The sequence below is a fragment of the Poecilia reticulata genome, chromosome 20 (assembly GCF_904066995.2).
Source record: "Poecilia reticulata chromosome 20, P_reticulata-male-v2, whole genome shotgun sequence".
NCBI classification, from domain to species: domain Eukaryota; kingdom Metazoa; phylum Chordata; class Actinopteri; order Cyprinodontiformes; family Poeciliidae; genus Poecilia; species Poecilia reticulata.
The window spans coordinates 19,193,082-19,210,113 of record NC_088849.1 but is presented as its reverse complement, the minus strand read 5'-3'; the positions used below and the strand labels follow the sequence as shown (position 1 = coordinate 19,210,113).

The following is a 17,032-nucleotide window of genomic DNA, read 5'->3' as shown; positions in this document are numbered from 1 at the left end:
CAAAAAGAAGAGGATCAAGCAGTTACAGGATGAAAACACCCAGCATGTCGAGTTATACAGTGGACCCCCGCCTATTTGCAGTTCAGCATCTGATTTTTCTGGGGAACGTAACCCTGAAATATTTGCAGAAAATTCCCTTTTTAGTGGATTATTTTGTAGAGGATATCTAAATATTTTGTCGCCAGGCCTGTTGCAATAAGCAATAAATCAATTAATCGCATGATAAATTAAAACAAGCTCAATGATTTACATTTGCATTACTTATTGTTTTTCTCTATTCCCCCTCTTTCTATCAAAAACTGTATGACAAAAGTCTTCAGTCTGTTGCTTGGGTCTCTGCTCTTGCTTATTCTCTTACCGTGTTCAGAGCTTTTAGCTTTTGTTCTGTTTGATGAGTGTCTGTTTGGTCAGATGTTACGAGTTTGCGCGGTTATTACCAATAAATGCTGCAGGACTTCCCAGGAGTTCTGCACACGGGTTCTTGTGAAGTATGAAATGTCCTGCCCAGAAAGGACTTCATTCTTTTTATGACACCCTGAGTAGAAGAACAAATTTCTCCGTGTTTGCAGAGTGTGTACAGACATTAGGGAGGGGGACACGCTACACGCTTCTCTCCACCTTCTGTTCATTTTGCTTGGTATAATTAGCTTTTTTCCTAAATCAACGCCTTCTGCAGTTATCCATGACATTCAATTGTTACTTTGCTTTAGGCTAAAGTGTTCCTAAAATCTGCAACCCTGAGAAGACTGTTGTTGCGGGAAATTAATGTAGAATCCTCTGGACTTTTAAAATATATTTCATTTTTAGGTCACTGGGGGATAAATCTGATAGGTTTTATAAATGGCTTAGTGTACTCTTATTTAAGATATGTTCCTTGTTTGTAGTATGTGTAGACTAAGAGAGAGAGAGCCAAACCAGCAAGGTTTTCACAGTATTTTCCTAGTGGACTTAGTGCTGAACTGTGCGTGGTTTGGGATGTGTGTGTCACGTTTGGTTCAATCCATCCCAAAAATGGTGGTGTTACACCAGTACAAAGGTAAGGTGCTACATCAAGGTCAGAAGACAAAGACAAAGTAGTCCCACCTTTACAGAACCAGGCCAGCGGCAGCATTGTTTCATTTGTGACAAAAATTGTGCCATTTTGTTCTCCGCCTCATGTTGTTCCCCAGGCAAACCTTTCGCCCCCTTTCACATGCGGAGCCACTGTCAGAATTTCTTGGGTGTGTTCGTTTATGCGAAAAACTGCCCCAACCACTCAACTTCCAGAAGCCAGAGAGCAGGTTGAATAGTTTTGAGGAGCGCTTGTCCAAGAGGGACGTACTGTTGGACCAAAACACTGAGCTTCCCCTTTTAGGTGCTGGTCCAATGGAGTGGGCAAACACCCCACTGATGTTTTCTGTTCTTTTTTTGGCGTCCAATAACATCATTAGCAAAAATTAGACATTGCAGCTCATCAACAATCAATAGTGGTTGCTCTTTGTCATGGTTGATGTATTTACTGTGCTGTTGTAAACTACACATATGCCAAAACAACATAAAATCCGTTTTTTAATGTCCATAGTATCATGTTTGATTGGCCATCAAAGTCTACCCTGCACCTTACAGAGAACATGTGGAGTATTGTCAAGAAGAAGATGAGATGCCAAAACCAACGATGCAAACAAGCTGAGGGTCACAATTAAAGCAACTTGTGCTTCATTAACACCTCTGCTGTGATCCCATCCATGCAGTAACTCATATATAATGAGCAGCTCTGTACTGTACAGCACATAAACATACTTCATGCAGACCTGAAACTTCAGAGCCACATAAAGACAGTTATAAAGTCGATCTTCTATCACTTGAAGAACAGGATATAGAAAAACTCGTCCGTGCGTTTATCTTTAGTTTAATTTACTACCGTGTCATCACCAGTACCTAAAAAAAAAATCAATCAGAATGTTGCTGCTGATCCAGAACGCTGCTGCTGGCATTCTCACTAAAACCAGTATGATAGAGCACATCACATTTCTAAAGTCCTTACACCGGCTGCCTGTAGGTCAGAGAATAGACTTTAAAATGTGTTTGTTAGTTGATAAATCACTGAATGGCTTAGCACCAGAATACATTACATATCTACTGCTGTTGCATCAACATTCTGGTTCTGCTCTGCATTCCCAGAACCAGAACCAAACATGGAGAAGCAGGATTCACCTTCTGTGCAGCACAAATCTGGAACAAACTTCCAGAAAACTGCAAAACAGCTGAAGCACGGAACTCCTTTAAATCAAGGCTAAAAACCCATGGGATAATAGTTGCCTTTGATTAGCAGTAAATGGAACGTTGATCAACATAATTGCCTGATGGTTTTGATGATATTTAACAAAATGTAATGTTTATTTATTGTTTCGTAATTGATAACTGTGGTGTTTTTATGATGTAAAGCACTTTGAACTGCCTTGCTGCTGAAATATGCTGTAGAAATAAACTGGACTTAACTTTTCAATAGGACCCAATTTCTATATTTAAAAAGTGTTATTGCTTGAATACTATATAAAATGCAGCTGAATGTTGTACTTTGATTAGCTCTAAGAAGCTAATAAATAAATATATAACTACCTGTATCCAAGTTTCATTTTTTGAATTTCATCACTGAAATAAACTTGTTAAAAATGTTCAAATTTAATGAGACGCACCTGAAATACCGCACAATAATGAACATAAACAGCTCAAAAACGGTTGTTTTGCAAAATGCTTAAAAACCGCTGCAGCACCACAGGATGCAGAGCACGTGGACCTCCTCCGTCCAAACCACGCGGCAGCATTTTCCTGAAAAGTCTCGCATTCCCAAGCCAGACTGGAAGCTGGCAGCGAGCAGCAGGTTCATCCCCGCTGACTGACGAGACAGAGACAGATAGCACACGAGGCGAAGCAGGGCGTGAAGTTGTTCTATAAAAACGATGCTGCAAAACGAGCGAAAAGATTCAACTGGCAGACGAGCAACATTTTAAGGAGGATCAGATGCTTTAATCTATTCCAGCTTCCAGGATGGAAAAAATGCCGTCAGATTACATAAGAGCAGACCTCTGTGTCCTCTAAGTATGTATCACTGCGGCGAGGAATTCAGCTTCCTGAACGTTTCCTGGAAATCACGCAGATCTTATATTTCAAGCTGCAAGACTTTTATTATAAGCAGGACTTTAAGGATTGTTGTCGATGTCTTGGTGTTGTACTTTTATTTGCATTGTTCTAAATGTACAATAAGATAAACAGTTGGAGATTTATTAATATACTGCTCAAAAAAATAAAGGGAACACTTCAGTGTTCACTTAAATGTTAAAGTGTTCCCTTTATTTTTTTGAGCAGTGTATGTAAACCACAACTTCCAAGATTGTTTTGTTTCTAACAGCACAAATAAGCCGCTCTGGTACTTTTTTCCATGTTTAATGTATGTTTGTTTTATTGTAGCTTGTTCATTTCTTCCGACTCCAAAAATCCATATTCAGTTTGAATAAGCTCTTGGTCTTTTTGTGTCCATAGAGTCGTTGGATATTGAAGACAATCTGTTAAATCTCTCTTTGTTTTGCTAAATTACAATAAAGAGAAACCCTGCGGGACGGTAGACACGTTTAAGGCCATCTGGACGACACAAGAGTGAATCTGCAGTAGAATAAAAAGGTTTTAATCCATTTCCGATGCAACAGTTGTTTCCAAATCTGGTGCAGATGCAGCTTTGGAAATAGAGGTTTTGACTATTTGTACTAATGCTTGGGATTCCTAAAAACCCATTCAGGATGTTTACAATAGCTCTTTGTTTTTCTTGGAACAAGATGATCTATGCAAATCAGTTTAAATAGTTAGCATAAGAAAAGGTGCTACTGGATAATTCGTATCTAATCGAAATCTTATAAACCATGAGATCATCATAAATAATCCATCCATCCATCCATCCATCCATCCATCCATCCATCCATCCATCCATCCATCCATCCATCCATCCATCCATCCATCCATCCATCCATCCATCCATCCATCCATCCATCCATCCATCCATCCATCCATCCATCCATTTTCTTTACACCCTTCTCCCTTAGTGGGGTCGTGAGGGTTGCTGGTGCCCATCTCCAGCTAACGTTCCGGGCGAGAGGCGGGGTCACCCTGGACAGGTCACCAGTCTGTCGCAGAAATAATTAATTAATTAATTAAGTGATTTTAGCATCTCACAAAACAAACAAGCAAAAAAAAACAAAAAAAAAAACAAAGACAATCTCCTGCAAAGCTTTAAAAGAAAAATAATTCCTGATATTTCCTTCACTCCGTTTTCTAATATTAATATCTGAAAACAGTAGAAACAGCACAATTACATTGAAGGGAAAGGAATAGGGAAAAAACTGGTTCAAGCTACCAAAAGGTTAAAGAATGGTAAAAACAAAACAAAACAAAACAAACAAGCCCTCTGCAGAGCTTGTTTGATCGCTCCGGGCTGATCTGGAGCGATGTGGATGAAGCGCTGATTGAAACGAGATTCAAAATCTAAAGTATCAGGCGTGCAGAGAAAACACAAACCCAGAGGAATTAGTTAGAGTGGACGGACTTATAAGAAGTAGATGAACACAATCAAATTAGCAGAAGAGACCGTCTGCTTCACAGTAAAAAACAGAAGGTTCTGTCATGATGTGTGGAGGAATTAACACATCTGATAGGAATTCAAACTCGCCCAGCAGTACAGCAACAATTCAACCACTCACTGTCTGATTCCAGCTTATCTCTCCTGAACCAACTTGTGATTTAGAAACCAGTAAAAAACTGACCAAGACTTTGGCCATTTTTTTTTTGTTGTTTTTTTTGTTTTGTTTTTATCTGCAGTTGAAAGAAGGTTACGTTAAGTATTTTGAACTGCCTTGTTGCTGAAAATGTGACATATAAATAAAATTACCTTACCTAAGTGTTTGACAGAACTGGGCTAAACCTCAGTGCATGTATTTTTAGTGGAGCAGGACCTGGTTACATGCTGAAAATTTGGCCACAGAAATGTGGTTTGAAATGGCAGTTGTAACCAGGATAGAAAAATATATTTCTTATTTTACATCCAAAACACAGCTTACTACTCTAGAGAGCGCTGCAAGGCACCAGATAAACATCTTGCATCATCCCAATGTCTGCACTACTCTTTGTGAGCTTTAGCATCTCGCTAGCTGAAACGTACATCGGTTGTGGCCGCTGGGGGAGATATAATAGCTTCTGTGTGATTGTTAACATTCATATGGCAACTTTTTACTTAAAACTGGTGTTTCATTGGACCAAACCTCAGTCGAGAGAATGCAGATGATTGTGGAACTTTCTTTAGCAGCTTGAAGTAGCCAATAAACTACAATTTATTTCAGAATAAATCCATCCCGTTTCAGCTTTCTTGCATTAACGCCTGCCATCAATTATAGAGAATCTAAAGAAACGTAAAGTTCAGCTGTTCTAGTAGGATTTTCCTGACATCTGTTCATTTCAGTCAGTCTGCAGACGCTAGAAATGGTCAAAAGGATCTCACTGTACAAAGACATCAGTCAGGAGAAGGATACACAAAATCTCCACAGCATTTTAAATACACAATGAACTCCTGCAATGCTAGTTGATTGATTGATTGGTTGGCGTTTGCAAAGCAGCCAGTAGAGGAGTACTATTTCTTTTCCTTGATGCTCATTAGTTGTACCAAAAAGAGTAGAGTTAAATTAGACCGTGGATTTTAGCTTCTGTCACAGTCCTAAGGTGTAGCACTTATTAATACAAATTAAGCTAATTTTGATTTGTTTGGACTATTAAATTAGGCTTTAATGAGCATTTTTAGACAGGGTCTCAAGTATTTGTGAATGTTGGGTATTTGCAGGTGACTGTGCTCCTTAATCGCTGCGAATATTGGTGATCCACTGTAGAATGTAGGAAATGTATTAATTTATTCATCTACATTAATTACTTAATTATTTTATTAATTGGTTAATGTCACATATTCTTCCCTATAGATAATAGAAACCCCTCTACACAGGTTTTGGTTTTGGAGCTCCACACCAAGATCACCATCTGGCCACCATGTTAAAACTTTCTGGAAACACCCCTGCTCTCATGTCTGACCGAGGCTACACCCCATCCCGTTTTACTGCTTTTTACAGCACATGTTCACCAAAAAATGGTTTAAAAAATAAAAAAATACACCTTCTAAGATCCGTGCTTGCAGCATGAAAGGTTTGTGCGACCCGTGAAGAAAACCTGAGGATTCAGGACCCATGTGCATTTACACAGCCCTCACTGATGCCTATTGTTATCTTTTGTTATGATCCTGAACTGTGCAGTACAGTAGCAGCAGAAACAAAGCCATGGTTGAAAGCAGCACAAGCCTTTCTCTTTGTTAAATCCTGTCATCCCGAGCATAAAAACGGAATCAATCTGAAAACAGCATGTTTTAAAGAGCCTGAGCTCCAAAACTCTGCAGCATTACCAGGAGTTGGCCAGACAATAGAGACGGAGCAAGCCGAGCACAACAATCCTCCTGAGAACAATCGCTTCACGCAGGTACAGAGAGTCACATTCACGGTTTAGAAAATCCTCCATGCGGTCTGTATGCTTCCAGAAACCGCTTCATATGAAGTTTACAAGATGCAGACATGAAAGACAAACCAGCTTTACCTGCTCGTGCATCTTAAGAGGAAGATTTAGTTTTAAAAGCCGCTGCTGTGTCTCAGCTCCTGATGCTCCATCTTTCTGGTCATATTCCGTTTTTTTTAAAACATTATTATTATTAATGTTTGCACGATGGAGATAGTCGGAGGCGCGTCTCAACTCGAGCTCACTTCCATGTGCTCGCGACCAGGACCACGCGCTCACAGAGTGAGCAGGGATAGGGCGCGTGACGTCACGGCGAGACTGGAAAAATAGCTCGAGGGACAGGCTGACGTAGAGTCAGGTGTGACGTACAGGTGGAACCTACGTTTCTACGTGAAAATCAGGCACAGTTTTATTTTATTGATCAGCTATAATAAATGCATTACTCTCCTGATTTTGGAAGAGCTTAATACAGCTTGAAAGATTTTTCTTAAATCTAAATTTGCTACTTTTAATGGGAATATTATGCAAGTTCAAGCAGTATTTGATCGAAATTTCAAAAACGAATTTTCAATCTAATATTTTTACGCTATTTTGTGGAGTATTTTTAAATTTCTTTAAACTTGTAAAAGGGTTTTACACATGCTTACTTAAAGTTACAGAATCTGAGCATATTTTCAAAAAGTGTGCACAACATTTTATGGAATATTTAAGAAAAATGTCTATTTCTATACAATTTTGTGTATTTAATAAAAAGATGCAGTTCACACTTTGAATTCCTTGCTCAAAAATGTTTTAAGAGTTATCAAATTTAACATCTCAACTTAAAAACAATTTAGATTAAAATACTGTCACCTTGTATGAACTGTTCCCTTTAGATAAATATCCTTAATGTCGCCACACCCAAATATCTGTCCAGCTCAGATATAAAGGCTCATGTATGCAGATCTGCCTTCTTTTAATTCTCATTTACACTTGGATGTTCAGTGCAACACAAAGGAGGCAAATTCAAGAAAACACTTTTTTTTTATAATTCAAAAGAGATCAAAGAACATATTGCAAAAGAAAACAAAACAAAAAGTGAGTCTCACCCAGACACTTGCAATTGAAAAATACATTTTCTTAAGAAATATTACCTATTTACAAAACATAAAAATTTATATTTTACTTTGAGCCGTCTGTGAACAGGACAGACCCATTTTAAACATTTTATTAATAAAAATAAACTTTTAAATATTTTATCCACCCATAACTTCAGTTGAGGCAGTTTAAACATTGAAATCAAAGATTCCAAACAATTCAACCCATCGAACATCTGCATGCAACAACTGTACATCAATTCTTGAACTTTCATAACAAAAAAAAAGAAAAACAAGTCTTAAATGTTATCTTTTAAACACGAGAACCCTGTAGCTGTGCAAGTCTCTGCTTTAAAAGTTCACTTTTCCTCCTCAGCTGCTCCTTGAGTGACACGAGTCTCTGTTCGTCTGACTGCATGCTGTAGATGCACTCTGTCGCCTTCTTCAGGATCACCACCTTGGCCGCCTTCTCGTTGTTGGCCACCTCTGGGATCTCGTCTCGCAGGGCGAAGAAGCTCAGCTTGAGCTCGTTCCTCCTCTGGCGCTCCAGCACGTTGTGAGTCCTTCTCTTGTCGTAGTCCTCGGTGTCGGACGTTCGCGGGCTCGAACACTTGCGGTTGCTGCTGATCTGTTTGAGGACCCTGCTGGAGCTCCCTCCGCTCACTCCTCCTCCTCCTCCTCCTCCTGCTGCTACGGTGATGCTGCTGCTCTCCAGCTTCAGCCTCTTGACAGCCGGCTGCTCGTGCCTCATGGATGGATGGGCGGCATAATTATGCTGGTGAGTGGAGACGTGGCATCTCTTCAGCACCAGTGGGCTTGCGTGCCGGCTCTCCACCGGGCTGGGGTCGCACCGTTTCACCGCGTGCCTTTTCTCTACGGTGACCACGTCGATTTCCTCATCTTCTTCTTCCTCCTCCTCCTGATCTTCTTCATCCTCATCATCATCTTCTTCTTCTTCTTCTTCTACAAACAAAAAAAATAAATAAAATCAATCACAACATGCAACTCTTTACATTTAAATCAGCAGTCATGCTCTGGAGAGGGGTGTGTCTGCATGATGGATGCCCAGGGGCGCAGCCAAGTACTTTCTGAGGTGAATGCAGACACATTACAGTCACCCTCCGAGGTGAGGGGGGGGGTTCACTGCATCAACTGCTCTTAAATACAGAAAACGCCATCATTTTTGGCGCCCCCTCTAGCGCAGCGCCCATTCAGCTTACCTGAGTCACTACAACTGCTGCTGCTCCCGCTGTTGGGCGGCGTGTCCAGCCCCAGATCCTTGCTGCGCACCGTCCCTGCAGTCTGCTTGGGCGTCTCCGCCACCGGGTAGGGAAAAACCACAGACGGATCAATGCACTCCGACGCGGACGTGTTGAGATCCTGCAGGTAGCTGCTGTTCAGCCTCCACGCAGCTCCCGCAGCCGGGTCCACCGAGGCGGCTGCAGCAGCCGCGGCGGCGGCGGCGTCCTTCCGCGCGGCTTGCAGCGAGGCCAGCCGCTCCGACACCACCTTCTTCAGCTTGGCCGCCGCCGAGAAGCCGCTCCACATGCAGTCCTGGATGATGATGGATTTGAGGAAGGTCTGCGAGTAGTCTGCGTCGCAGATGATGCTCTGGTTGACCACGTCGTCGCCGAGGAACTCGGTGACCATCTCCAGCTGGTCGGCGGTGGAGGGGAAGAGACTGGACAGGGACGGCCGGCGGCTCGGGGAGAGGGGAGGGGTCGGGAGGAGCTCGAATTTCTTCCAGATGTCTTCGCTCGGCGCCGGAGGCTGCGGCTGCTCCGGGTAGAAGTCCTCCTCCTCGTTGTCATAGTAGAAAAAGGGCTGCAGGGAGTCGTAGTCGTAATCGTAATTCTTATTCGCCAAAACTGAATTCAGCGGCATGATTCCTGTAATGGGGCTCTCCTTATTGCGAAGCTGGCGGAAAAAAGAAGAAGAAGAAGAAGAAGAGCAAAATACAGGTTAGGTTTGTAGCAGCAAACAGCTGTTTGGCTCCGATCCTACAAGAGTGTGTGCAACATCACATGGTCACTCCAAAACACTGACCCCTGTGTGTGCGAGTGCACGCGTTGCATGCATGCACAGGTGCTGCTGCAGCAGGTGCATGCAGAAACTAGAACCAGTTAGTAAAATAAGTACGGAGGGGGAACCCCCGCTTTCGCAATGACAACTCTGCAGATCCTCACTCATCCTTACCTTTCAGATTTTACACAGAGGGCGAAAGGAGTTGCTAAAAAACAACGTGCAGGAAAGTTATTCCACGACGGCTGTGACATTAAATCCTTCCACGGAGGGCGTCGTAAAGCTCAGCGTAGTGGGTACGTAATGAAGCATACGTACAGACGCGACTTGAACCGGACGACCCACAGCGCCTTAAAAGCAGCGTGATACTAGCAACTGCGCGTTCTGCAGCTGCTTATTTAAGCGGGCCGCATCACTCCGTCTGGGATCCTTCCGCCAATTTTTCCCGCGAAACGGTGACCGGCGACGAAAATGCGCCACGACCCGGTTTTATTTGACGCTTTTACAAAAACTAAACTAATTTGCACCCGATAAGGCTTCACTCTTTCTCACAAGACACGATACAAACGGCAAACGTAGTTTATGGCTGCAATATTTTCCGTTCTTTTAGGATTAAGACGGTGTCTAGTTCTTGTGGGAGTGGGAGGGGTCATAGTAGTGTTGACGACCCACAAAAATACTAACAGACGGTAGTAATGACAGGTCGTTATGTCAGGACTGGGCACCATTATATTTTCTCTGCAGAATTTCAACACAGTTTCACAAAAGTCCATCGACTCATCTTCATCCTGGCTGGTTACTGGCCCGTTCTTTGGGTTTACGCCAGATCAGGTGGTTAGTTGAAGGTGAAATTTGCAAAGAAAATATATAATAATAATTGGTGGGCCTTTTTTGATAAGCCACAAATGAGAATATTTAAGAATGGGTAGTTTTCCCGAATTGTTGCACGATTTCGATTTAGAAATCTGTCAATTTGTTCTTACAATTTACTGTACATAATTTTTGGAGGTTTGGCACTTTTTAATTTTTTTAATTTTATTTGGTTCTCAATCTTCTGACTTGGCTTTCCAATAATTCAGACATAAATGTCTCATAATTACTACTTCTCTCTGTTACTGAGTCAAAACAAGTCAGAAGTATGAACATTTTTTACATATTAGTCTGCGTCTGCACTCAAAATATATGCAAGCAAGGCAGAAAACACTCCCAAACGTAGAAGTCTACATAATCAACCCACAACTCATTTGACCAATTTTAACTCATTAATGTATAGAAAGAAAAATAAGAGTGAATTGTGCCTATTAAAGTGACGCAAAACGCGTCACGTTTGCGCCGTTTAAACAGCAGTTTCGCAGGACCACAGGTGCTGCACATCACCTCGGTGTGTGTGCAGCAGCAGCTGACAGCCTTGAACCAGCTGAAACAGGTGATTGCCACAACGCTGAATACCTGCAGTTTGTGGCTGCATGTCCAACATGCAGCCACAGCTTTGAATAAAGTGTGGAATATTTACCGCCGTCCAGAGGAAAGAGGATCCTCTTTAACTCGGAGGGATTGGCACCAGTTAAAAACAGGAAGGAAGCAATTAAAGTAATCAGACCCACACCGCAGTTGGACGGACGAGTGAGCACCGAGGAGTTTTTACGGACCTAGACCGCCCTCTGCTGGTGCATAGGAAGAGTGCAGGATCACAGCTGATGGGTGGAAAAACCAACAAACCACAACATTTATTGTATCTGCATGAAGGAGGAGTAGACTTAAATTATCTTTGCGATTTAAGGGAATAACTTATGACTTTACTGAGTTGAGGTATTTTAAGATGTGACTACTCAGCATCAGAACTAGTTAGAGTAACCAAAAATTCTACTCAAGTAAAAGTAGCACTATTTCAACATAATATTACAAAAAAAAATTAAAAAGGAGCTGACCAAAAGTTTACTCAAGGGAGAATAAAAAATAGATTTAAAAAAATTATTTCAATATAAAACTTAAGAAACTTTAACAAAATCTACAGATGTGCTTTATTAAAAAAAAACAAAAAAAAACAAGTAAAAGTAAAAAGTATAATTTAGCAAAACATACTCCTAAAAGTAAGTATTTCTAAAAAGTTACTCAACTAAATGTAATTGAGTAAATGTAAGTAGTTACTACAAAACTCTGCTCAGCATGCAGCGCAAAGAAAGTCTAACAACTGGATAAAATAGAGAACGAGTGAAGAGTTTCTTCCAAAGATGCTTCCCAATTAGGCTAACGTTTGGGAGAATGTCTGCCTTAAGCCAATCTTAAACCTTTGAGCCACACTAAGGAAAAATAAGTTTAGCACAAAAACATTTTTGAGCATCACCATATCCAGAGTGAAACATTGTGGTGGCTGCATCGTGATATAAGTTTAGTTCTCTTCAGATGCAAGTGGGAGCTTGGTAAGGTGGACAAAGTCATGAATAAATAATTATTCAAATGCAAGCCAAAGGGGAAAAAAAGGAATTTTAAAATTTTCGAGTCCAGGCGTGCAGCTACAGCAACAACAGCCTCCATGACTGTGAGAGAAATGTTAAAAGTTTCTCCACAGAAAACTGTTGGGTCTTCTGTAGAGGGCTGTGCACAAGATAAGTCTCCAATCAGATGGATTTAGAGACCTGCTGCAAGCAGATAAGTATAGTCAAATCACTGTGTGGGAGGTTCACCCAACCACTGGAGACCGAATGCTGCAACTGAATCAAAAGGTGGTTGAACAAACTATTAATTTAACAGTGGTAAATTAATAGTTTACCACTATTAATTTACCACTGTTAGTTTACTTCTTTCAGTTAAATATCTAGCGAACAAATAAAACATTATTCTGTGAAATAATTAGTCAGCTGGAAGGATGATGCTGAGTGTTGAAGAGTCCTGAATCGGTGGCATGAAGATCTGATGCGTCATGTGATGCTTCATCCCGTGTCATCTTTGTTCCCCGGATGGGTCATCGTCTGTGGTAACCTTCATCTTCAGGTTTTATTAATGTAAAAAAAAAAAAAGAAGAAGGCAAAAATCCAATAAAACCATAAAAAATGAATTGAAAGTTTGGCTTGTTGAAGGAAAGGAATGAGAAAAAAGGAATGGTGAAACTTTGCACCATTCTGTGACCTGCTGAACTTAAAGTCAGCACATTTAGCATTCTCAGTTAGCTGTTCCTAAGTAAAACAATTTAAAGATTTTTTTTTTTTTAAATAGCTCGTTCTCAATTATCACTGGTGATCACATTTGAAAAGTCAGCGTGTAGCTGTAATATCATACCAGGACATGGACCTTAAAAGACTTGATTTCTGACAAAGATGAGTAAAACTCCTTAAAATAAATTTATTTATTGTTGGAGTTACACTACACAATCTCGCCCGGGATATTCCCAGTAAAATGATACTCAAAATTTCCAATAAAATCCCTGGTGCCTCCCATATTGAAACCCTTATTGGTTCCTGTAATGGTGATAAGATATTTTGTTCACCGTGACTATAGATACAGGCAGATTAAGGTGAGTAGTTGCTTTATCTCTGTTTTCTTTAACATGTTCTGTTGTCTTATTTTGAAGAGGACCAAAATCGTAACAATAAGGACCATGAATGGTCCCTGAGCCACACTTTGGACTCCAGTTGTGCAGGACAAATGAAACTGGAAAAAAGAGACACTTTCTTCTTTCTTTCTTGTCTTTTTTTTTGCCAGTAGAGGAGGAAGGTCAGGGAAACAAACCCTGTTAGATTTAGATGCTTTTATTGGGCTCACAATAGATTTGCTGTGCTGATGTGACATTTGCTTCGAATGCAATAAGACAGATATTTGTTTCGTTGGTTTTGTTTCCCAAATGACACTAAAGTCTTTTGGGAAACTTTCTCTTTCTGTTTGTCTGAACCCCAAAACCACTTAATTATTCTCTCTGTTTTTGTGTTTTATTGAATTGTCCTTCTTTTCATTCTGAAGAGGAACACATGGGGTTTTAAATATTTGGGAAGAAGCAGAGTCAGCTTTATGTTTTTTACAACAGAAACTCATTCATGAAGAATCACCTCAGAGTCTAGCAGAACCGGTTTGTGGAAAGAGGAGAGCCGAAGGCAAAGGCTGGAGGAATTTGGTAAAACTGCAGATAAATTGCATGAGTTTCTCTTGTTATCAGAAAGAGGAGAAGGAAATCCCCAAACCGAGACTGAAGCGGATCTTCTTTCCTCGCCGCTCGGCCCTCGGACCCCTCTCTCTCACGCCTCTCCTTTCCTCGCAGAGGGACGCTGTGAGCAGGATATTGATCATAACCAGCAGGTTCAGTGGTGTTACCGCCTTTGCTTATCAGCTCCGGATGTTTCCTGCGTTACCGTGTTTCACGGCGCCTGGGGACACAGAGGAAGGCTTTTAACAGGGGCTGGCATTGTTTCCTCTGATAGGTGGGGACCCAGTGTGGGCGTCTGCTCCATGATCTCTAACCTCCAAATTCAAGAACGCACCAACTTAAAGAACATCGTGCCGACAGAGTCTTTATCAAGTTGTAAGAAGTTATGAAGAGTTCCCAATATCAGTTTCGACCCTAAACTTTCACTTGTCTGATAGAGAGGAAGATGAAGTGGCAACTTTTGAGGTTTAAACATTAAACCATCGATTAGAAAGCTTTGCCAGTAGAAGTTGCTTCCTAACCAGTCTTCACGCTTTTCACCTGCAGAAACACATTTGTGGCATTAAACCAAACAGCGATGGCACCAGACGCTTGAATGTTTGACATAAAACAAAACTGAGTGAAGAAACTCAAAACTGTGAAGCTAATTTCCTCTAAATCTCCAGCTGCACATTCTCCTTAGGTGATGCTCTTCAGGACATGCGAGACGAATTCTGCAGTTGGATTTCTCGAATGTTGAATTAGTCATCAGCTTGTTCAGCACACTTTGGAAGAAGCAGCTTCCTTTGTTCCCTTTCTCTCGGATGCTGCTGGTCTGAACTTCCCTTATTTCTGACCACAGATCTAACGATCTGAGCTGTGTGGCTTCGAATGCATTTCAAGCTCCAGGCGTTGCGCTGACATCTGCTCACGTGTTAAGACTGTGATGAAATCTAAGGATATGCGTATTTTTGGGATTTTTTTTTAAATCTTTCCATTCCTCTCAGCTCTTAAGTTTAGTTATTTGATTATAAAAACAGCTGCAGTGATGTTTAAACGCACTCATTATTGGTGTGACTTTTCCGTTTATTTTGGGCTTTTAATTATTCATTTGAATGGCTGGTTGTGATGAAACAAAGAACTCAGATTACTTTTTAAATACAGGAATTAGATGCATAAATTAGGAGTTATTGCAAAAAACGAATCCACACAAGAGTATCATTTGGCTAAATGTCCGTCAGCACGTCTGGTTAAAGTTTTACATCAACTTGGTCTGAGAGGTTGCTGACAAAATGTGAAACCAAAACGTTCAGGATTGATGTCTGCATAGGAAATATTTTAAAACTTCTGGGGAAAAAAAGCTTCCAGAAGATTTTCCAGAACTTCATTGAACTTCCAGAGGTTCAGAGACGCAAAGACTGAAAAACCGATTTAGAAAGCTTCCAGGAGAAAGCTTTCTAAACTTAAAGCTTTGGGAAAAGAAAAATAATAAAGTTTTCCCCCTTTTTTATTTCTTTTTTTTTTTTTTGCATATGTGCCACAGTTCAGTGTTTCAGAATATGAAACCAATTTAGACATATTTGTCAACAGCAACATAAACACAAAATGCAGTTTTTAAATACAAGTGCTTATTTTTAAGTGAATAAACTTACATGGTCCTGTGTGGAGAAGTGATTGGAGACAATGAAATAAATGTAAAGGAAAAATACGAGACTATTTGACACAAGAACCATAAATTTAGATTTTCCTTCAAATTGTTTATATAGTTGAATATTTCTGCAATTATTTTAGTTCTGATTAAATGTAATCAGGGTGATAATTTGGTTTAATTTGATTGGGCTGTGGCTTTCTTCTCCATGTCACAATTCATCTCAAATTCAACCGTCTACATCAGAAAAATGCATCTTAAACTTCTGCAGCTGGCCGCATTCATCGCATGGCATTGACGTTTTCTTTTTGCTTTTTGCTTTTTTCCCTTCACCAGCATCAGGAGAGTCGTTTCTCCACTGCAGAAACGCTGATGGTGTTTGACCAAGTTGTGCATACGCTGCACTTAAAAGCATTTAATGAAGAGCCAGACGGACACATGCTGATGTCGGGCAGCCGGACACATCAGCAGAGACGTATTGATAAATCAGGGCCGCGCTCCTCCTCATCCAGCCAAGACACGAGTCAGCATGAAGAGCTGGAAGATCGATAGCTGCACAGCTTCAGTCAGTGAGAGGACAACCCAGAGCCGGGCGGATCAATCGGCCTGCTCCACAGCTAATTGTGTCATTAATTATTGATAGTAACAACTGACAGTTATTGACAAAGCCTGAAACAGCTAACATATACGGCGTGGTCATGTTAACAGAGTGATGGGTTTGTGTTTTTTATTCTTCTCCGCTTTGATTTGTTTCCCTTTCTGCTGGAAAGAAAGGTGAAAGAATCTCTCTCTAGTTCTGTTATGGGAAAAAAAACCTGAATGTTTTATCGAGGTAACAACAGGTTGTTAAGAGAGACGTAACGTAAAGGCAACAGCTGCACTTTCACAATGTTTCAATTTCTAATTCATGATTTATGGCACTTTGAAACAACGTTTGAGTAATGCAGTATTAAAAAGTACATGTAGTCTACATCGATTTTTCCAGGTTGTTCAGTGTGCAGTTGAAACGACTTTTACACACTTTAGTTTCTCGCTGTCTGAGGTTTAACATCTCGTTTCAGGTCAGTTAGAATACCAAAATTATTAATATTTGTGAAATGCCTCAGTGAGAGAAAGAATATGTCAGAGATTAATGTACATTTTATCAAAATCAGAAGTTATGAGATGGGTTTTTTTTATTAATAGGTGAAATCATCATTCGAAAATACAATTCCTGTTTGCAAAATATTGTTTGATCATTTATTTAATTGTGATAAAATGAAAGAAAGGGAGTGATTTTTTTTTTACAGCACCACATGAGGAATTTATTCTCCAGAAAAGGGAAACTGTTTTTGAAAATTGGCAAATATTAAGCATATTTTTGGAGTGGCAGGGTAAATACTCCAGGTGGGTTTTGTGTGAACGTACCTGAGAATGTCACTAAGTGCGTGGCATCATAAACTTAAAATACAAAGATCCTCAGTAAAAACCTGTTTATACATTGTTACTTATTTGGTGTAGAAAACATCTTGAAAATTGATCAATTCACTGGGTGTTAATTTTATTGCTAGGGAATGTAAAAAGAAAAAAATAATCCTATGTGTCCACTAGGGGGCTCCACAC

At 40.5% G+C, this 17,032-nt stretch overlaps 1 protein-coding gene and 1 long non-coding RNA gene across 4 annotated transcripts in view; one reads left to right on the top strand and one right to left on the bottom strand.

The window, feature by feature from the left end:
- The window catches only part of myca (MYC proto-oncogene, bHLH transcription factor a), a 33,347-nt gene extending 23,817 nt beyond the window's left edge, over positions 1–9,530 (bottom strand). Inside the window, exons 1-2 of one of the 3 annotated variants that reach the window (XM_008396652.3) lie at positions 8,867–9,530; positions 6,652–8,609 (exon numbers count right to left, since the gene is read on the bottom strand). In XM_008396652.3, the coding sequence (XP_008394874.1) occupies positions 7,960–8,609; positions 8,867–9,530 (1,314 nt within the window). In that variant the 3' untranslated portion in view covers positions 6,652–7,959. The remainder of the gene's footprint in view (positions 1–6,651; positions 8,610–8,866) is intronic. The other 2 variants (XM_008396653.3, XM_008396654.2) reach the window with 2 other exon arrangements.
- On the top strand, positions 9,517–16,697 carry LOC145549347 (uncharacterized). The gene is made up of 2 exons (XR_014085283.1): positions 9,517–9,607; positions 15,767–16,697. It is a non-coding gene; the product is annotated as an uncharacterized LOC145549347 (long non-coding RNA).
- The last annotated feature ends 335 nt before the right edge of the window (positions 16,698–17,032 follow it).